General features: G+C 37.9%; 1 protein-coding gene across 1 annotated transcript; it reads left to right on the top strand.

The window, feature by feature from the left end:
* Positions 1-73: 73 nt before the first annotated feature.
* On the top strand, positions 74-16,795 carry NUDT21 (nudix hydrolase 21). The gene is made up of 7 exons (XM_069456362.1): positions 74-315; positions 3,397-3,597; positions 4,434-4,497; positions 9,380-9,469; positions 13,525-13,600; positions 14,254-14,368; positions 16,543-16,795. The coding sequence occupies exons 1-7, from the start codon at positions 200-202 to the stop codon at positions 16,562-16,564; spliced, it is 684 nt and encodes a 227-aa protein (XP_069312463.1). The 5' UTR covers positions 74-199; the 3' UTR covers positions 16,565-16,795.
* The last annotated feature ends 5,735 nt before the right edge of the window (positions 16,796-22,530 follow it).

Genomic DNA, 22,530 nt, shown 5'->3' with positions numbered 1-22,530 from the left:
TCTGACAGGCCACCGCCTCTCTACTTCCTGCCGCCAGTGGCGCCGGATTCACTTCCGGCGTGCGTTTGCCTCCTCTTGCGCTCTCCTGTTAATGGCGGGCGGTGGCTGCTGAGCGGTTTGTAGATAACCGCTGCCCTCACGGGGAAAGTCTGCCCTGTCTCCCATTTTCCGTTCGCCGCCGGTGCCGGAGCTCGCCAGCATGTCTGTGGTACCGCCCAATCGCTCGCAGACCGGGTGGCCCCGGGGAGTCAACCAGTTTGGCAACAAGTACATCCAGCAGACCAAGCCCCTCACCCTGGAGCGTACCATCAACCTGTAAGTGCGGCCCGGCCTTCGCGCGCGTCCTTCACCAGCATCCCTCTGCTCTTGAGCGCTCTTAAAGACTCTAATTTTTTCCGGCGGCTCTACGCCTTCCTCACTAGCCCCGCTCCGGTTCGGATGCGCGCCTTTCTTGCTCCCATAGGCTCTTTTCTCGTTCTCCAGCCCCAAGGGATTACAGTCCTATTTGACGGTGTTAGATTCCTTTTCTGAAAAGAGGACTTGTTCCCATTCATTCCCCTGTATTCAGTCATTATGGGTAAAACCGAAGTTTGCTTTGAACTCGATGCTTTCCGCACCTCTCCAGAGGTAACCAACTTAAAAATGTGGTTTTTATCCTTCCAGTCCGATGCTTAACGCTTTCCATCACTTACGTGGTATATGCTTTGTGTGTTTTTATTTGATATGAATATTATAACGTAGTGTCATTTTTGCAGTTTTTACTTAACTCTAACAGCTTTCGAAATCTATAATGCCTATGTCTAGCTTTTACCTTTTAAGTGCTATGTAATATTTCAGCTTATGAATACATCACGTTTTATTCATCTGCTCAGGGCTATCTGTCCTGCTCTATTCACCTGTCTTCTCTGCAGCAGTGACGGTATCCCAGGTACCCAGTAGGCCCCTGCTTGGGAGTGTGGATGTTGTTACGGTTGGGCTTTCAGACTGGAGGGAACCAGAATGTTGACCCAGAGAACCCACTGTGGGCTGTTTTATTTTTCCACACTTTTCTGTTGAAGCACTTACATCCATTGCATTTCAAGGATATGCTCAAAAGTAATCTTGATGTAGCAGATAATTGGCGTTTGGGCTGTGTCTTGCTCACAAAATTGTCAGTATGCTTTTTTTTTTTTTTTTTTTTAATCGTTTCTGAGAGTTTGTTTTTGAGACAGTGTGATGCTCACCCTGATGGAGGAAAGTGGCTAGTTGATGCCAGTCAATGTTAACAGAGTGCAAAGATTTGCTTTTATTGGTGTTTGGATATGACACTTTAGGTGTTTCTCTGTTTTACATTCAAATAAATGAACTCTTTCCCACTCAAAACCAAAAGTGATTTGAAATTAAAAAGATGTTTATTATCATTGTTGTTTGTTTTGCAAAACAGGTGCTGGCTTGGAAATTTAGATAATAGAAGTGTTGGGTTTATAAAATATGAAATTAGTTGATAATTGTGTGTTTACAAATTAATCCCTGTAGCTATAACGTTAACATAGTAGCATTTTAATTTCATACCACTTTTTAAAAAAATCTTTGTAAGATTCCCATCAAATGGAAATGGCAAATATTTTCCTTTTAAAAAGTAAATGCACAGCTTCTGGATTACTTTCAGTGGTGATCAGAATTAGCACCCACAGTTACTTCTTGTTTTGCCTCGATTACTTGATTAATTTGCGTAGCCATTATGTGGAATTAACTTGGTGAAATAGTTATACTTTCAGCAAAATGTTTTAATCTTTGCTGTATTAAAGTTATGCTCGATTTACAGTCCATTTTCTACTCTATATAAATACAGTATTTAGAAATAATCATTGTATTGTGAAGTTCATTTTATCTGGGTGAGTAATGATCTATTAAATTGAAAACAAATCTCTCTCCCAGTCTGTTTTTTTTAGGAAATATTGCGTGAATGCCTACTTTCTACCAGACTCTGTGCATAATCTAGGTATACAGTGGTGAGGGCAGAAGATGTAGACCCTGCCTTATGGAGCTCACAGCATAAGAAGAATATATAGATCTGAGTTGCCACTCTGATTTCACAGCTTAAAATCCTGACATTTCATCTTGATATCTCCTTACTGATTGATGTAGGAGCTGGCTCTTGAAGTAGAGATGAGTTATGGCTATCATTAATTCTTTCTAACTCAGGTTGTCAGAACTAAATGTTAATATATGTAATAAAAAATTGCCCGGCACACGGTGCTGTGTGACATAACTGCTGCTGCTAACAGTGATGATATTAGCCGTAGCAACGGGTCTACTGGGGAAGTTCTTTATAATCTTGAAAGCATCCTGGATGGAAATGGTATATTATAGTTATTTTAGAGCTGCTTCATTTAGGTCTAGAATTTGGCTTCTAGAATTTAAAGTAATTTTTAAAGTTTTGGCCGTCTTTATTCTTTTTAAGAATAGCTGTGAGTGGGTAAGATACGTGGTCATTGACAGTTAATCAGGAACTTTAGACTATATACCTTGGCGTTAGGCAAGTGTGGCCAAAGCATTCTTACAGGCTTAGAATCAAAGGCTTCTTAATGTAAGGTTTATAATTAAGGTGTTACAAAGTACAAATATGGAGTTTTTAACAATCTTTAAAGAAATATTTGATTTTTATCAGGCAAGATGAAAACTGTCTTCAACAGTGTGAGCCATATTTTGCATTTTATAAAGGAAAAGAGGATGTTGAGATTAGATATGGTGGGTAGAAGATGCGAATGAGAAAGGAAGAATAAGGATACTGAATAGAATTAATGCTGAAGGCCAAAAAGGTGTCTTAGCATGTTTAGAGGGGGGAAAATGTAGAAAATTTGATCTGAAAAGGAAAGAGTTGTGGTGCCAGAAAAATCTTGGGATAATTGACTAGGAACAGTAGAAAATAACTGGAGGAATGTTTATGGAAAGTAGTGGCTTAGTTTATAGCAAAAAAGATTAGCCATTAGTACCCATATTGAGGAAAATTTCTGATTAGATTAGTAGTCAGAGGAACCCAGGGGGACTTTGTTAGCTAAGTTGGTAATGTTGGAATAGCAGCCATGATCTAAAACCAGAGGGTTACTGATATCCACATAACCACTTCTCTAAGAGTTTAAAGGCCTTAATGATAGTGTTATCTGCACTTGAAAGTTAGTGTGGAGTAGCAGCTTGATCTGATGGAAGCTCTGGTTCTAAGAGTCCAGAGAATAGGACTCTAATCTCTGCTGTTTCATTAGTTATGTAACTGTGTACAGATCTATGTCTCTGAGCACAGTATATGCACTTATTTATTTTTTTTAACCACAGTTTCTTTATGCTATGTGGTTGGTATCTGTCGTGGTAAATTATGGTCTTCAGTTCTCATGTTAGATATTTGCCTTTGGATCACAGGTACCCTCTTACCAATTATACTTTTGGTACAAAAGAGCCCCTTTATGAGAAGGACAGCTCTGTTGCAGCCAGATTTCAGCGCATGAGGGAGGAATTTGATAAAATTGGAATGAGGAGGACTGTAGAAGGGGTTCTGATTGTACACGAGCACCGGCTACCCCATGTCCTACTGCTTCAGCTGGGAACAACTTTCTTCAAATTGTAAGTGTTATAAATTAACAGCAAGACAACTTTTAATAGGATTGCTGTTTATGCAGCTTTGGAATATAAGTTTACCTCTTGGTTATTTATTTCAACAAACACTGCTGTTAATGGAGTATTTAGAAAAAAAAATGAGTAATTTTTCTCCAGTGCAGTCCTCATTTATTTTCCTAACTAGTAATCTGCATGTTTCTGTATGTTGTTGATGTTAATGATTGAGCCCATGGAATAGATTAGTCCAGGATCAATGTCTAGATGTCATTTTAGCATTACTAGGAACAATTGATATTTCTTTCTTAGGATGAATGGTATTTCCTATTCTTAAAATGACTTATGTTTTTATAGATAAGTTTAGTTTTATCATTTAAACTCATACATCTCTCAATAAATATTTGGTCCACAACTATTTGACCAGATTTTTACTGCAAAGAAAGGTCTCAAATACTTAGATTGAAATCCTTGAAGAATGTCCTATTCTTCAGGCCTAAAGAATGTGGTCTGTTGCTGTCTGGGCATTTCTAGACTCCATTATCACCAGATAGCTTTCAGAGAGGAGACTGAGGTGGACTGGTGGCCAGCAGTTATATTTATGCTATGTTATATATTTTGTTTGTTTACAGCTAGGGTTTGTATACTGTTAGTCTGGGGAATTGACACTGTGAATTCACCTTTCTAGAATATTCTTCCCTTTCCCTTTGACATCTGTTTTGATTGCCTCATTATATGACACTGAAGTATGTTAATCAGTTACTTAATAGAAATAATGATTATTGTGTTCTTCCTGTTATCCTCAAATTGTATTAAGTTGAAAGCTGAAATTCTTAACCTTTGTACAGACCTGGTGGTGAACTTAACCCAGGAGAAGATGAAGTTGAAGGACTAAAACGCTTAATGACAGAGGTATTTTTCTGTTTAACCACTTTGACAGTTTTATTGCCCATCTGAATACCATCAACATAATAGTTTATTAGGCTTTTTATGTTTTGTAAAAAGGATAAGTTTATTTTTGAATATTTAGTTTTCAGTAAATACAACTTTAGCCCCACGATGTTAGTACAATGTTTATTTTTTGCAGTTGAACTTAGTTTATCGTAACATTTTTTTAAATTGAAATGTGTAACAGTGGTAGACAAAAACGATTTATTGAGTACTTACTGTGTTAGACACTATTATAAGTGCTTTATGTGCAGTAACTTTTTAAAAATCACAACAGATCTAGGAAGTAGATATTATTAAGTTTAAATAACTTGTTATATAGCTAGTGTGTTGTGGAACTGGAGATTTGAATACAGGTAGTTTTGTTCTAGAATGGACCTTTATAGAATTTTAATGAGAGGAAAATTCCTGTCATATGCTTATTTTCATTTTTGCAAGTATCTTTGAGACTTTGCCCAGATTGTGCTACTTTTAAAAAATCATTCTGACATTTGCGTCTGAAGACTTAGGGCCAAATGCATAGATACTAGAGGCTTTTTACATCGTAAATTGTTTTCATTATTAGTTTTCTTTTTTAACATGCAATCCACCCTCCTTAATTATAAAACTAAAACATGCTCTGCAAAAACATTGGCAAAAACAGAAGAGCAGAGGAGAAACAAAACTAAAATCACCTGTAATTCTATCACTGTGGACCTATTGGTTTGTCTTTCTGGTATTTTTAAAAAATGCATTGTACCTCTTTAAGTATGATGCTGTGCTTGGGCTTCCATTTACATGTGGTAGATTGAACCTGCTTGCTTATCTTCACTCCTTTTCAAACCCCCACCAAAAAGGCAGTAAAGGGGTATCTTTAAAAAGATATAAATTCAGTAGGATTGAGGGAGTTCAAAGTGAGACAGTAGCAAGAAAAAAAAATTGGAAGCTGGAAAGCAGATGGGAAAATTATAACTGACTTAGCAGAAACCTTAGCACAGCAGGAAAGCAGTCCAGAATCTAGCACTATAGAACACCAGAAAGGCTGAGGAATTGGAGGTGCTAGGTACCTGTGAAAGTGGGGACATGCATGGGCTGAAAACTGGACAGGTTCAAACTGTACATAGGGTGTATTTATACAGGTTGAGTATTCTTTATCCAAAATGCTTGGGACCAGAAGTATTTGGATTTTGGAATATTTGCATTATATTTACTGGTTGAGCATCCCAAATCCAAAATTCCAAATGCCCCAATGAACATTTCCTTTGAGCATCATGCATGTCAGTGCTCAAGACGTTTCAGATTTTGGATTTTCAGATTTGGGATGCTCAACCTGTGGACCTAGATTGTCTTCCCCATTCTAGTTAGATAAAGACTGGCCGGTGATTGATTCTCTGTAGCGATTGAATCAGAAAACACCTAGTAATGAAAAAGTTAGGCGATGGGGAGAATAAGTGAGTGTTTCTCTCCTGAATAGTAAGACTCCTGGACTACTGTTTGTTTTTTTTTTTTTTTAAAGAGACAGTATCTCACTCTGTTGCCCAGGCTGGAATGCAGTGGTGCGATCATAGCCCATTGCAGCCTTGAACTCCTGGGCTCAGGTGATCCTTCCACCTCAGCCTCCTGAGTAGCTGGGACTATAGGCACATGCCATCACCCTCTGTCCCTCTATTTTTTTAAAATTTTTTTTAGAGAAGGGGTATTGCTATGTTGCCCAGGCTAGTCTTGAACTCCTGGGCTCAAACAATCCTCCTGCCTTGGCCTCCCAAAATGCTGGTATTATAGGTGTGAGCCACCATGCCTGGCTGAGACTCCTAGACTTCTACTAGACTGACAGAATGTTAACAATTATGCTTACACGCCTAGGCAGAGGGTTGGAGATTTTTTCTGGAGAAAGTGACCAGTCCAAGAGAAACTCCAGATGATGCTATTTGAGAATTGTCTTAGTCCATTTAATGTTGCTATAACAGAATACCCGAGGTTGGGTAATTTATAAAGAAAAGAGGTTTATTTGGCTCATGATTCTGGTAGCTGGAAGTTCAAGATTGGGCAGCTGCATCTGGCCTCATCCTTCTTCCATTCGTAACAGAAGGTAGAATGAGAGTTGACTTGTGTAAAGAGTGGCTGTAGAGGAAGCAAGAGAGAGAATCTGAGGAAGCCCCACTTTTTAACAGCTGTGCTCTCCAGGGAAGGTATTCATTGATTCATGAGAGATCTGCTCCCATTACCCAAACACCTCCCACTAAGCCCCACCTCCCAGCACTGCCACATCAGGATCAAATTTCAACGTGAGTTTTCGTGGGGACAAACCGTGTTCAACCATAGCAGGAGTCTTCCTAAAGAAATAGCATAGCCCTATAGCTCATGCACACAGAGGTGACAGTTAAGCATCTTGCTGTTTTACCTTTGATTGTGATCAGATAACCAAGTATCACCAGGCTTTTAGGGAAAGCTTCTTAACAAGAAAGAAATGAAACAAAGCAAAAGAAACTCAGCAGAAACAAATTCAACTATTGACAAACTATGATTAATGTTTAATATTCTTGGTGTAATAAGGGGAAATTTTGCACCTATGAAACAAGGTGCCATTAAAAAAAGACTTTTTAGCCAACAAAAGCATCATGAGTAATAAAAAGAGTTGGCAGAAATGAAAACTTCAGTAGAGGATTGAAAGATAGCTTTTCATTCTACTTTCTGTTGAAATAAAACTAAGAATGTTGGTGAGAGGAGATAAAATTAGTGGATAATTCTAGAAAGACCAATATAAACTATAGATAAATAGAACAGAGGGAAAAGAGGAATTAGCAAAGCATAATTACAGAAAATTTCCCAAACCCAAAGGGCAAGTTTTGAGATTGAAAAGACCTACCGGCCTATTCTCCATCATGAATGTTTAAAGATCTGTGCAAAGTCATCATCATTGTGAAATTTTAGATCAGTAAGGATAAAGAAGAAAATCCAAAGGAGAGGGGGTGGTAAGCAGGTTAAATATAAAGCATCAGAATCACAAATGGCTACCCAGAAATAATACTGGAAGCTAAACAATCGTGGAGCATGTCTTAATAATTCTGGGAGAACATGATTTCCATCGTAGCATTTTCTGTCTAATCAGACTATATATTAGTTGTGTGGGTAAAATAAAGTTGTTTCCAGACATGCAGAGTTTCCAAAAGTGGTGTGGTATCGTTTGTACCTTTTCTCAGAAAGCTACTAGTGGGTGTTAACCACCAAAATGAAGGAGTGAAGTAAGAAAGAAGATACAGAATTCAGAATATTAGGTTCTAACAACATAGGAGAGAGGTCAAGGGAAGCCCTAGGACTCCAGCTGTGAAGCAGGGCTGAGAGCATCTAATACAGATTGCGGCATGATGGTAGCAAAATATGTCTTAGAGAAAAATGAGGTTGATAGAATAATTGATGTTTGAATTAAGAAGAAATTTAAGTTCTCTTGGAGACTGTGGGAATGAATTTAGTGATAGCAAAGGAAATGAAACAGTTATCAACTCTAAAGAAAAGAATAGTTGACAAGTAAGGAAATGTAATTAGAGTTTACTGATTGCTCTGTTGTGACTAATTTACCTACTCATTAACTTAAATACTGAATATTGACTTAACCAAATATTGATGATGGGAGGATAGTAGAAGAAAAAGTATGAATGGGGGTTGTGGTTTTAATATTTAAATCTCAACAACAGTAGAGGATGATAGTAGTTTTTTTTTAGGATTTTAGAAGTGAAAATTAATCAAGAAATGGTCATAAAAGAGTCTTTTTAAAAATGTAACTTTACATTGGAGAAGCCTGACAATAATAGTACCTCAGCCAGGTGATCGAGGTTAACATTAGTGGTAAGTCGTGTTGATAGCATGTACCCTTGATATGATGGGATGAGAATGGTACTTTACCTCTCTGATTTTCCTTCTCAAAGTCCATAACCTCAGTCTAATTGAGGGACATTCAACAAAATACTTGACCAGTATTCCTAAAAACTGTCAAGGTCATAAAAATCAAGGAAAGTGTGAGAAACTGCCACAGTCTAGAGGACCCTTAGGAGAAGTGATGACTAAATGTAATGTGGTATCTTAGATGGGATCTTGGGACTGAAAAAGGACATAAGGTAAACACTAAGGATATCTGAATAAAGTATGGACTTCGGTAAATCATGTATTATTTAATAGTATTGGTTGATTAGTTGTAACGAATGTGTCTCACTAATGTAAGGTGTTAACAGGAGAAATTGGGTAATGGAGTATAGGGGAAGTGTCTGTACCATCTTTGCAAAGTTTTTGGAAATCTAACACTATTATAAAATAGTTTATGTTAAAAAAAGATGCGTTTAAAAATAAAGGTAAGTATTGGGAAAAAATAACTAAGAGTTGGAAGTCATAGCTAGTGGGAATGGGTGAAGCAATACAAAGAACTGCTGCTTCTCGTTATGAACCTTATAGAACTATTTAATGTTATGCTATACAGATTAATAAAAATGAAAATTGTGAATTTTTAACACATTGCTTAACTTCGTTAGGTAGGTGATTTACCGAAGCTATAGTTAATTCTAGGAAAATACCATATGCCATTGGATGGTGTAGGTAACTGGATCACCTTTGGTTTTCCATGTGTAGCCAGGGCATACCAACGGATTTGTTGATACTGTATAGTTATGTTGATACTAGATTCCCAGCTTTGAAAGAAGAGTGTATGTCTTGGGCAGGGTAACATAGATAATAATAAACAAGAACTCACAGAGAGAACATCTATATGGAAGGCACATTAGCCACATGTCGCTGCCAAGAATATTCTCTTCACTGAAGAAGGGTATTCGTGAGTATGTGTATTTAGTTGTTTACTGGCTATGTTACTTCTTTTTGACAGATACTAGGTCGTCAAGATGGAGTTCTGCAAGACTGGGTCATTGATGACTGCATTGGTAACTGGTGGAGACCAAATTTTGAACCTCCTCAGGTCAGTATTCAGTTATCTTTTTTGGGCATTTGGGAAACAGAAAGTTGATTTAATTTCAGCCACTTTTGAAAAGATCAAAATAGAATTTGACTGGAAATTTCCTTTTCTTTCTTCATTAATTTAGATTACAAAATTAAAAAGCCAAGCACTTTCTGTTTTAAAGCAAAATTTCAAACACATATAAAAGTAAAGAGAATAGTAAAAGTAAATCAATCCCATCAGCTGTCATCGACCTTTAACAGTTACCAACTCATGGTCAAACTTGTTACATCAACCCTCTCCTTCCACTGCCTCATTCCCTTGCCCTTGCCCTCACAATGAATTATTCTGAAGCAAATCCTAGATATCATTTCAATTGTAATTTGTTTGAATTAGGGTAGTCTCTTAAGTCTCTTACATCTACAGGTTGGTTACCTGTCTTTTTTCCCTTGTAATTTATTTGTTAATGAAAACAGGGTAATGTCTTCAGTATTTCCATTGTTGATTGCATCTCCCTGTTGTCATTGAACATGTAGCTCTTTCTCCTTTGGGTCTTGGAAGTTGATAGTTAGACCTAAAGAGTGAATTCCAGCTCAGTTAATTTGGGGGTGGGGAGGCACAGGTAACAAGGCTTGTCGTAGGTGCTATATTATTTATCTGTTGTTCATAACAAATTACCTCAAAATTTAGCAGCCTAAAACAACAGTCATTTATTGTCTCAGTTTTCGGGGTCAGGCATCTGGGAGCTGCTCAGCAAGACGATTCTGACTCAAGGTCTCTCATGAAGTTATAGTCAAGTTGTCAGCTGGGACTACATCATAAGGCTGAACTAGGGCTGAAGGATAGATGATCCTAAGGCCACACGTGTGTTTGTTAGGAGACTTTTCAATTCTTCCTGGGCTCTTGGACTGAAAGCTTCAGCTTTTGCTGACTGTTGACCCAAGAGGTGGGGAACCTGCGGCCTTGGGGCCACATGTGGCCTTCTGGATCCTAGAGTGCGGCCTTTTGACTGAATCGAAATTTTACAGAACAAATCCTTGTAATAATTCTGGAAAATTTGGATTTGGTCGAGGGGCTGCGCTAGGGGATCTGGAGGGCCACATGTGGTCTTGAGGCCGCAGATTCTGGTGGATAGCCTGTTATAACTTAATCTTGGCATTGGCATACCAGCACTTCTGCTATATGCTGTTGGACACACAAGCCCACCCTAGTACAGTGTGAGAAGGAACTGTACAAAGATGTGAACATCAGGAGACAGGGATCATTGGGGTCATCTTAGAGGCAGTCTACTGTTGGTAGTTCCATCAGGAATTTGATGGTATTTGCTGTTTCTTTTTGTGATGTTAGCTCACTGGTAACAATTTCCTGGATCTATGAATTCATTAGGGTTATGATCCTTATATAACGAGAGACTTTTGTCATCAACTACTTGGTTACCCTGAGGTATATATTTTATAAAAGAATAGTTGCTGCTTTTCCTTAGCAGTTTTCAGGAGAATAAGTTAATTCCTTAGCATCCGCCAAAGACTTGACTGTATTCAAAAGAGAGAATAAGACAGACTTGGGTGCAGGTAATTTGTCTGGGAGGTGATCCCAGGAAGCAGCAGAATGAAGGGAGAGGAAGACCACCTGTGGGCAACTGCATTAATGCTGCCAAGGACTGTCAGGAACCATGTGGAATGCACCTCAGAACTGTCCAGCAGAAAAATCAGAAGGCCAGGAACTCCTATCCTCCCTTGGGTGAGAGTGGCATTAACTCCCTTGCACTTGCATGTTGAGTCTGAGCACTTGTTGAGAGACTTCCTAGGCTTTGGAAAAGCTTGGAGGCTGAAAAGCAGAGTGGAACAATGGCAACAAACAGGGAACTTTCTGACACTTTTTCAAACACAGCCGCCCTGAAATCTGAGGTGGGATGAGGTGCTGTGGTGTGGGCCACGTGCAGAAAACAGCTGTTTTGATGACCTTCAAGGTAGCAGTATGACCTTGTGGATTTAAATATATATGATGTCTTTTAACCCATTGTAATAATTGATAATGGTACTGGTGTTCAAATTTTCGTATTTTGGCTAATGGGAGAACTTCTTAAAGTTGGATCCTGAATTCTTTTGACAAATCAAAAGCCACGGCTTCTTTGCATAACAAGATGTTCCAGGTCAGGTGTTGCCAAGCAGAAGATCATTCTGTCCTCTTTTGACTCCCTTATATCGCAGAGGAGTAGGAAGATGAGGGGCTATGGAAGCTCGTGCTAGTGTTCACTACCTGGGGATTTCCATGAACACATCTGTGTCTTGGCTTTAAGAAAGTACATTTTCATATAGAAATAGTGAAGTTCTTGGTTCAGAGATACATAGAGCAATTATTCTAAACTTTTTCTGGTTTCTTGAACATTCCTTGATCCAACTGGAAAATTCTCAGTAATAACCCTAAAGTTTTCCAGACTGCTTTTCTGAATACTTTCATTCATCTTCCCGACCACAGTCCTAGGACAGTTCCCTTAGTTCACTGAAACTAGAGTTGGCTCTGGTAGTATCAGATACAACTTAAGGGTTGTATGTTTATTTAGTAAACCCATTCTAGCGTATTGGTTAGGTGTCAATGGGAAAGAACTCAACATCATTTCTGTATCTCAATCTTTTTGTGTAAAGTGCAGTTGGCTTAAACATTAAGACCAGGACTGGAGAAGAAGGCTTAAAAAAACAGGAACATATAGCCTTGAGTAGAAAAAAATTGGGGTAATGTCATTTACTTTGGTCATGGTTTAGGAATTTTTGTTGAATGTGAACCACAGGTCTCTTAGCTTGTGCTATTCAACCGACTTCTCACTTTTGTCTCTGATGCTGGTAATATGTCTGATTTTCATGATAGTGTAGGGGGACCTCTATCGCCTGGCACAATTGCCTCAATTCATTGTACTCTAGGGATGGCTGTGGAATATAATTACTCTAACTTGAATACTGGTTAGGTGCCAATGAGTAACATAGTGGGAAATAACATAGGCTTTCATAATTAGATAAGAGTTGAAAAGATACAGTTGAATTTTGGCTTCATTCCTTAGCTGAGTAATCTTGGGGGAGATACTTAGCCTCTCTTAGCATAAGTTCCTATGTAAATTGGGGATGGTGGTAATATCTCCTTTTGGCATCCTCTACTTTTATCCCACTTTCCCCTTATATCTATTTTTCAGCAATTTTTAATTCTCTGGGCCTCAAATACAACTCCAAAAGCAAAAGTAGATTTCTGAATATATTGTGGAGAGATGCAAGAGAGGTTTTTGTAACATACAGTAGAATTTAAAAAATTTCTATCTTAGACTTATTTTGTTCTCTTTGTCAAAATTTTTTATTCTGTGGTAGCAACTCTCCTTTCTAATATTCTTCATCCCTTTAAATTCTCTAAGTTATTTTTTTAGTTTTTTCAAACAATTCAGCTTTGCCCAGCTGGCAAAATGCCACTTAGCCTGCTCATGTGGTCTTCTTGAAGCATGCACCATGGGGATGGGGGTGGGGTGGGGGAGTGTTGTAGGTAAGAGGGGGGAGGAACAAGGAGTAACTTGTCAAATACCTCATGGGCCCTATTTAAACTTTTAATGTAGTAAGCATGTCCACATCTCAATTCTAGAGTGTTTAACTTAGTGATTTTTTTTTTAAATCAACTTTTATTGAAAACATTAATTAAAATTAGACTTCACTGGTTGTAAGTTTCTCAAGGTATAAATCCTATGACTACATATTTAATTATCTTGAATGGTCAACTGGTTTACCACTTATTATTTTATATGTATTAAAACATTTATTTACTATTGCATCTGTTAGATACTAAGTCCTGGTAAAGGGAAGACTAGAAAGTAGTATTCTTTACATAGCCGTTTATACTGTACTGGGGGGTAAATATGTAAAGAAATAAATAAAGCCATGGAATACATGTTAAAATGGTACTTGGGATATGAGGAACTTGGTCCCAGAAGGGTTGATAGTTGAGCTTAATGTCTGAAAGGGAGAAGTTGATAATTAAAGGCATGGCGGTATAAGAGATGGTGGGTCTTGAAAATTACAAATTGTTATCATTTGTTATTTTAGTATCCATATATTCCTGCACATATTACAAAGCCTAAGGAACATAAGAAGTTGTTTCTGGTTCAGCTTCAAGAGAAAGGTAAGTTATTTTGCCTTTGAAGGCAGTCATCTAAAAACTTTTAGAGAATAATTTCAAGGATATCTGTTTGTGTTTTCTCCAAGTTCCTTGAATTTTGGGATTTATTGTAACTAAAAATACATACCATATTTATAAGAGTAACCTAATTTTCTTAGATGTGCCTGCCATGCTACAAGGAGAAAAGTAAATTTAGAGCCTAAAATACCAGATTATAGTATTTGTAATAATTGTTCAGCTACTGGTACTGTTTTTCACATCATGATAAGCTGCTGAAAACTTTGAGACAGATTGATTTAAAAAAATTTTTTTAGGCCTGTTATGCTTTAACAAGTAATTATTCCATTTCTTGTAATAGTCTTACAGTGGAATCCAAAATAAATTATAAACCCAAGGCTCTTCTCTTCTCCCCTTTCTCCCATGGCCAGCAGTTATAAGGTTGGTTGTTAATAGTATAGATTTCTTTAGAGAATCATTTATTCTCTAAGGTATAGTTCATATAGCTTTAAAGACACAACCAAAATGTATTAATGAGAATTATGCTTTTACTTAAAGGTTTTTCTCAAATGTAAAATTGGTGATGAATTTAAAAATGAAACAGAAGCAGAGGGTATATAAGAGATTATAGAAAATGAACACTGTTTTGTTTATTTTAGCTTTGTTTGCAGTTCCTAAAAATTACAAGTTGGTAGCTGCACCATTGTTTGAATTGTATGACAATGCACCAGGATATGGACCCATCATTTCTAGTCTCCCTCAGCTGTTGAGCAGGTATGGAAAGTTGCCACAATTTGTGGTTCATTCATATAAAGTGTCAGTTTTGAAATAGTCTGAGCTACTTGAGAAGGTATAGTTCATGCATTTTGGTCTTTAAGGAAGCTAAGACTGTAGATAGACTGTTAAGTTGTGTGCAAGCCATACATTAAATATGACTAACTAAAAGTGTCCTCAGATTCTAAGTTGGGGCATGACATTCTGGTATTTGTGTGAGTGCTCTTTCCCAAATCTGATATTCTCTACAGTTACGCTTGTAGTCTTTATTCAAAGAAGAGACAATAAAATAATAGTCAACAATGCGTAAATATGAGGGGAGTTGTCTATATAAAAATGTAGAGAATTGAATCCCTTGGTGTAATTTATTCTCTTTCCATTTTGGAACTTACTGTATTTAGGCCCAAATTGGGGCATATGGGATTAGGTTCCCAGTTTTTACATGGAGTTTGAATTTTTAGGCACATAGTGATGAGAAATTCATTTTTTAAGAAGCTGACTTGTGCAGGTTGAGGTCCTTACAGCCTGCCATGGATAGGAATTGCAGAATAACATGGTGGTTAAGAATGTAGATTCTGTGGTGTTTGGGTTTGAATCCCACCTTCAGTACTTGCTAGCGGAGGGTGACCTTGGACAAACTATTATACTGTATTTGCCTGTTTCTTCATTAGTAAATGGAAATAGAAGTCCCTACTTCATAGGATTGTGAGGACCAAGTGAAATAATGCTTATGTAATGCTTAGAACAGTGCCAGGCAACTAGTAAATACTTAATAAATGCTAGTTTAAAAACAATTCCAGGCCAGGCGCAGTGGCTCATACCTGTAATCCTAGCACTCTGGGAGGCTGAGGCGGGAAGATTGGTTGAGGTCAAGAGTTCGAGACCAGCCTGAGCAAGATCGAGACCCCATCTGTACTAAAAATAGAAAAAAAAATTGGCCAGTCAACTAAAAATAGAAACAAAAAATTAGCCAGGCATGGTGGCTTGCGCCTGTAGTCCCAGCTGCTCGGGAGGCTGAGGCAGGAGGATCACTTGAGCCCAGGAGTTTGAGGTTGCTGTGAGCGAGGCTGAGGCCACGGCACTTACTCTAACCCGGTTAACAAAGCCAGACTCTCTCTCAAAAGAAAAAAAATAAATAAAACAATTCCAGGCCAGGTGCAATGGCTCATGCCTGTAATCCCAGCACTTTGGAAGGCTGAGGCAGGTGGATATCTTGAGGCTAGGGGTTCAAGACCTGCCTGGGCAACATAGTGAGACCCCATCTCTACAAAAAACAAAAAAATTAACCAGGTGTAGTGGTGTATGTCTGTAGTCCTAACTACTTAGGAGGCTGAGGTGGGAGGATTGCTTAAGCCTAGGAGTTCAAGGATACAGTGAGCTATGATCACGCCACTGCATTAATTTCAGTAGTGATTTTGTCCTTTCAAAGCTTGGTGAGTATGAAATCGGTCTTGGTACTTTGTCACTAATCAAACTTCATCATTTGCTGCTGTTCTTTGGCCTCCTGATAGGTTACAAGTTGAAGTATAGTGTGTGGGGAAAAAGAGTTGTATTATTCATTGATTGATTCATTCATAGACTAGGGTCTGACTGTCGCTCAGGCTGGAGTGCAGTGGTGTCATCATAGCTCACTGCAACGTCAAACTCCTGGGCTCAAGTGATCCTCCTGCCTCAGCCTCCCAAGTAGCTGGGACTACAGATGCACGCCACCACACTGGGCTATTTTTTCTATTTTTTATAGAGACTGTTGCTTGGGCTGGTCCTGAGCTCCTAGCCTAAAACAATCCTCCTGCCTCAGCCTCCCAAAGTGCTAGGATTATAGGCATGAGCACCATGCCTGGCCCATTTATTTAAATATTTATCTGTTAGGTGCAGGAACTGTGCTGGGTACTCAGAATACAAGGACATGTAAAAACTTTTCCTACCTTCAAAGAACTTAGTGGATAATTAATCAAATTTATACTCTTAATTTTTTAAAAATTATAAATATTCAACAACACTTTTTTAATGCATAAATGTTGTGACCTAGTGAGAGAAAATTGTGCTTGGTGTAGAAAATGCCAAACATGTCAAGGGAGGGTAGAAACATCCAGATCAATTTCCTTATCAACTAAAGTCGAAACTATGTAAATAATACTGTTTCTAATAAAAGTATTATTCTTTTTAAAATTCAGGTTCAATTTTATATACAACTGAATTCCTACACAATGGAGAAGTCAAAGAAGCCGTCTCTATGAGCACAGCTATACACAGTGTAGAAGAATAAATGTGGTAGAAAAGTTTTTTTGTTTTATCTCTTTTCTGATCTCTAAATTGCTGCCTACTTTCTATTGTTTGAATAGTAAAGTTAACATGAAGAACTAACTAGATAGTGGTGTAAGCAAATGTGATAATGTTTATTTACTTTTGGTTCTACTCATACTTTTTTGTACATTAAAGAAAATGGACTTCTTTCTATTTGTATTTTTTTTTTAATTTCTCATTAAACTTCTAAAATTCTTACAGGTGAGGATTGTTTTTTTTTTTTTTTTTACTCCCTTAGGCTGGTGAATGTTAAGACACAATATTCTTTGCAGGTTTAGGTCAGGTTTATGAGACCCTTGCTCCAGTACCATTCTTGAGTATGTAGTTCAAGACTGTGTTACCTCTTTGTGGTAAGGATCTTCCATTACTTTTGGGAACTACATTTGTCTGACTGAGTCCAAGTTGCAACTCCTGTACCAAATTTTACACTCCTAGTGAGTTGTATTAATATTATGGAGAACTCCCAGTATATTAACTGACTGCTATGCTTTTTAACAATCTAGGCCTCAGTTCACATGTAACAGATCTTAAACATATGGGAACTCATTAAAATTGACTAGGTCAGCAAAGCCATAAGAATTGGTATAAAAAGAGACTCATTTAGAGCTCATTTAGAGTTTTTTTCTTCACATGATGGGGGCATTAATTATTTGTGCTGTTGTGAAATTATGTCTTAGTTATTCTTAGAGCCATGGTAAGACTAGTGATCTGTGAAGGAAGTTTCTAAAAGTGGATGTGTTAGGTTTTTTTTTTTTTTTTTGAGACAGAGTCTCGCTCTGTTGCCCGGGCTAGAGTGAGTGCCGTGGCGTCAGTCTAGCTCACAGCAACCTCAAACTCCTGGGCTTAAGCGATCCTACTGCCTCAGCCTCCCGAGTAGCTGGGACTACAGGCATGCGCCACCATGGCCGGCTAATTTTTTTTGTATATATATATTTTAGTTGTCCATATAATTTCTTTCTATTTTTAGTAGAGACGGGGTCTCGCTCTTGCTCAGGCTGGTCTCGAACTCCTGACCTCGAGCGATCCACCCGCCTCGGCCTCCCAGAGTGCTAGGATTACAGGCGTGAGCCACCGCGCCCGGCCGATGTGTTAGGTTTTGAACTTTGAGATTGCAAAGTTATTTCAACTGACTTGAGGTTATGTGCATAGATATGAAAATTTGGTTTTAGTACATGACAATACCTTTCAAAAATATTTTGGAATAATCTGAATCAACTGAAATCTAGGGACAGACAGGGCAGGGAACAGATTTTATCAGCCTAAGAAAAATAAGAAAAAAATTTCTTAAAACACTGCCAAATTCATATCAAATTTGGGGGAATAAAAAATTTTAGGGCGATGGAGTTTGCTGGTTGTGCCATTGTTACAATGGTCAAAGTATATTATGTATACCTTATTTTGTTTTGTTTATTTTTGTTTTTGAGACAGAATGTCACTCTGTTGCCTGGGCTAGAGTGCTGTGGCATCAGCCTAGCTCATAGCAACCTCAAACTCCTGGGCTCAAGCAATCCTCCTGCCTCAGTCTCCCAAGTAGCTGGGACTACAGGCATGCACCACCATGCCCGGCTAATTTTTCTATATATATTTTTAGCTGTCCATATAATTTCTTTCTATTTTTAGTAGAGACAGGGTCTCGCTCTTGCTCAGGCTGGTCTCGAACTCCTGAGCTCAAAGGATCCACCTGCCGCGGCCTCCCAGAGTGCTAGGATTACAGGTGTGAGCCACTGCGCCCGGCCAGTATACCTTATTGCAGACTTCTTGACTATAGGCTTAATGTAAAAGCAATCTTGCAAAATGTAGTGACTTAATGAAAAAAGATTGGTATAGTTAAGTTTCCAGTAGACAGAAATGAACTTTTGATTAGTTCTGACATTTTTATGATACCGATCACAGGGGTATTCTCCTGAATATTGGGTGATGTCAAAGGTATGTCATACTTGAGAAAATCAGGCCAAGTGTGGCTGAGCAATTATATTACAGACATTCAAGTTGACGTAGTTGGAGTCATGTCATACCTTCACATGGTTGTGAAATAGTGACTATAACCGTGCCCATGCTTAGCAGACTGGTCATGAGCACCAGTCTCCATGACCAAAAATGACCAGTGATTTCCTTTGAAAAAGCCACTAGTTCAAGGGTTAACAGTTCTGCCCCTCTGGTTTACATTATCATGTTTCTAATTTAGTATAGTTTTGCTGGTAAACTCTGAGCTGATTCAGCTCATCCCTCGGATTGGGGAGCAAGTCTTTCAGATTAGAGGAAAGTAGAGATGGAGATGGGTTGATCCAGCTCACCCTCCATGATTGTTCTGGCATCTGAGGGAAAAACTACAGTGACCACATTTCAGATTTTAGCTCTTGCAATTTGGGGAGGGCTGGAGAGAGATGGACTTTTTCTTGGTGTGTTTTATAAAGTGCTATCCCAGTAAGGAGTGTTTGAGTTGAGGAGTCACCTGATTCAAGGCCACTCATGTTCTTTGTAACTTAAGCTTCAACCTAGAAATTCTTTGTCAGTCACTTCCCAATATATATTCAGTGCTTGAGTCAGTCACCCATACACTGGGCGTAGGTGAGAAAAGCCTTTGATTCGGGTTGGCTGGGTTACTAACCATGGGATGTAAGAAATCTGGTGGTGGTGAATGTAAAATGTGTAACACACAAACACAGATTTTTAAAACTGTTTTTGCTCTGATCAGTTACAGATGGATCCTGATATTCTGTTTCAGGTTTCATAATGGAAATAGTAGAACTAGGGGGAATTAAATCGGTATGTTCCTGCAGCATTAGAAGGGGGTGCAAGGGTGCTGTTTAACACTAAGCTCTTGTGATATGTAAGTTCTTACATGCTTCAAGAACTAACAGTCTTAAATTGTGCATTCCAGTTATCTACACAATACTGAGTAGTTTTAAAATGAACTCTTGATTAATAGACCTGTATTTTTGAGTGCCTGTTATGTTCCAGGCTTGTCAGAGATGAAGGCCCTCTTTTGTACTGTATAACTACAATATTTGTCATCTTATTTTCCCCAAGAAATCCAAGTTTTATTCTATATAAAACTAAGTAGCACTGGAAAGTGTTTAATAGATTGGAGGGAAAAGCTAAAAAAGTTATACTCATTTGTTTTAAATTACATTTAGGATTGACTTACTCTTTGGAGAAAAGTAAAATTTGTTTTTTCCCCTGCCCCAAATGATAAAAAGCTTGTGATTTTTAAAAAAGTAGGTAATACTTAAAATGGCATTATGATAATTCTGCACTTGAATTTGTACTGTTAACAGCATATTTGGAAGATTTTTTTTTTACTTTTTATCATTGTCTTTTAACTAGTCAATTATTATTTTGGATATATAAGGGTTTCATTAAGTTAGCATTGTATTTGGACAACATGTAACCAAATTAGCCAGACTTTTTTCTTCCATGTTTAGTTAGAAGTGAGAGGTAGAGGTCATTCAAATTCAGCAGGCCAGCAAGCAGTTGGCTTATATTAATAATTCCCTTTGTTAAATGAGGTGATTCGTATGCTCTCAGCTTTTTAATGACTTTATTTTTAAAGCACCTGCTTAGTAATTTGAGATGAAATGCTTGGAGTAGCTTGTCCCTATTTAAGTTCCTCAAACTTAATGTTTTTATTATTAGTTCATAGTGTTTGGAACAGTATGTGCCAATTGCTAAGACTGCTTCAGAGTTTGCAATTTTGTATGTTTCTTTGCCAAAGAAGGCCTAGTGGTTGTTAACTATAATACAATTTAGCTTCTGTAGCATAAGATTTGATTTTCCCATACTTTTCCCACTTGTTTTATATCATTTATAATTTGGGCTAAACTGCACCTCATTTCAAGCATTTTGCCTTTATTTTAGTATGTGTTGAGAAACATAATACTGTAATTTGACTTGAGCCATAAAACACATTTTAATATTAGCTTTATTATATTTATTAAGCTTGTTTCTGTGAAAAACTTACTAAAACCTAGATAAGTTTAGATTAAGCCAGTTTAGGTGTATTATATTTTAGTGATGGATTGTATCGTAAGAACAGAGATAAGCTGGGAAAATATATTGATTATGCTGCTCTGTTGAGGGAAGGTCAATGTATTTAAAAACTTAAACTTTCGGTTATGGCATTCACTTCAGAGTGTACGAGCATCATTTATAGTTTGGCTTTGAGAACTTTTCTGGTATTAAGTTTATAGAAAATGTACAAAAGAAACTGGAGTTTTGGTTCTATTTTTATATTTGTAAAGTAAAAGTTTGATGAAAATGGTCACTGTCCTTTTTTAAATTTTATTTTATTGTCATTTCAATAAAAAATATTTAAAACAGAATGACTCTGATGTGATGGTTTTGTTAATAGCCCTGTGTGTGTGGCCGCTCACCTTAGTGTGCCAGGAGAAATCGTGCATGGTTCGTTTTCAGTGTCAGTGGCCAAGGGCTGTTGGGTAAGAGACAGCTTGGCATAATAGCAAGGGCCTGATGGCTTGGGCCCTGGATGTTGCTCTCCTTTTGTGCTCCCCTCTTGTGTTAGCTGTGTTCTTAGCAGATTCAGTTTCTTGCAGTGTGAAGGGGCACTGGATTGGAACGTGACTGGGAGTTACGAGTTGCTACACAGTTGTGTTAACTGTGTGGTGTTCATATCACTGGGGACTCAGTTTCCTCATCTGCAAAGAATGTTGATTCCTCTAGTGTTTTTTTCTCAAACTTGCCTGGAAGTTGTAATGTTCTGAGACATACACCATGCTTGCTGCTTATGTGTAATTCAATTTCGGCATCTTAAATAGAAACAGTTTACCCAAAATACGGGAATGTATGTGTTTTTAAAAAAACTGCACCCTTTGGGCCTTTATGTCTGAACAAAAGTTTGACTAAAACCTGATATAGATATAGTTATTGCAAGGGTTTTCTAAACATTTTACTAGTATATTTTGTAGCAGGCACTAAAGATATGAATGAAAGTTAAAAATTGAAATATATTAATATATTCATTAATTAAGTTTTCCTAGATTTAGCAGTGGAACACGGGGTTCAGTTAATGAAACACCAGAATTCCGTGGGAAGACATTTAAGGCTACTGGATTATATATGAAATTTAGCTTCTAGAAACCACCCAGCCTTTCTCACATGATGGTGAAAAACCAAATGAGGTCATGAATATGAAAGGACTTAAGATATTTTAAAAAATGAAAATAGCATTGTGTCTAGGTGTGGATCTTATTCCATACAAACTGATTTGTCTGAAATGACACATTATTTCCTTTAAATGAAACCAAATCAGAGCCACTATCCCACAAAGATGGTAGGAAATTCAGACTATCAGTCACTGTTGGAAGGACAGGGCCTGTTTAAACTCTCAAATCTAGAAGGCGTAGGTGGTACTCGGAAAAGAAGGTGTGAGTGGAGAGAGCTCTTGTTTTCATCATGGACTCCACTGATACTTTCTTGTCCAGGCAGGACCAGCCTGCTAAAGTTTGATGATGTTGCCTCCCTGCCACATTTAGGGCTTCAGACTCAGCTGACACAGGTTGTCCCTATGTCTGTGATCCAGCCTTCTTGGGCACACTAAGCTTGCATCTCTTCTGTGTCCTGCCTCCTCTCCTGGCCTGGCCCTCTCATGGAGTAGGACGCAATTACTAAGCACTAGAAGTATTGGTTAAGACTTCAGAAGGCTTGTTACTGCCAAAAAGGCCTTGAATCAAGGATGTGCAAAGCACCTTTTTGAAGTGGGAAAGGAAAAAATGTTGATAGAAAAATTACTAATCATTCTCGTAAAAAATCCAAACAGACCTTTAACCTCTTTTAAAATGCAAATAAAAACCATATATAGTCACTTTAGTTTCACCTGTTCACATGACAAATTTTCAGAA

This window comes from Eulemur rufifrons, chromosome 23 (assembly GCF_041146395.1).
Source record: "Eulemur rufifrons isolate Redbay chromosome 23, OSU_ERuf_1, whole genome shotgun sequence".
In the NCBI taxonomy this organism is placed as follows: domain Eukaryota; kingdom Metazoa; phylum Chordata; class Mammalia; order Primates; family Lemuridae; genus Eulemur; species Eulemur rufifrons.
Note: the sequence above shows the minus strand (reverse complement) of the source record. Positions and strands in the feature narration are given on the sequence as shown.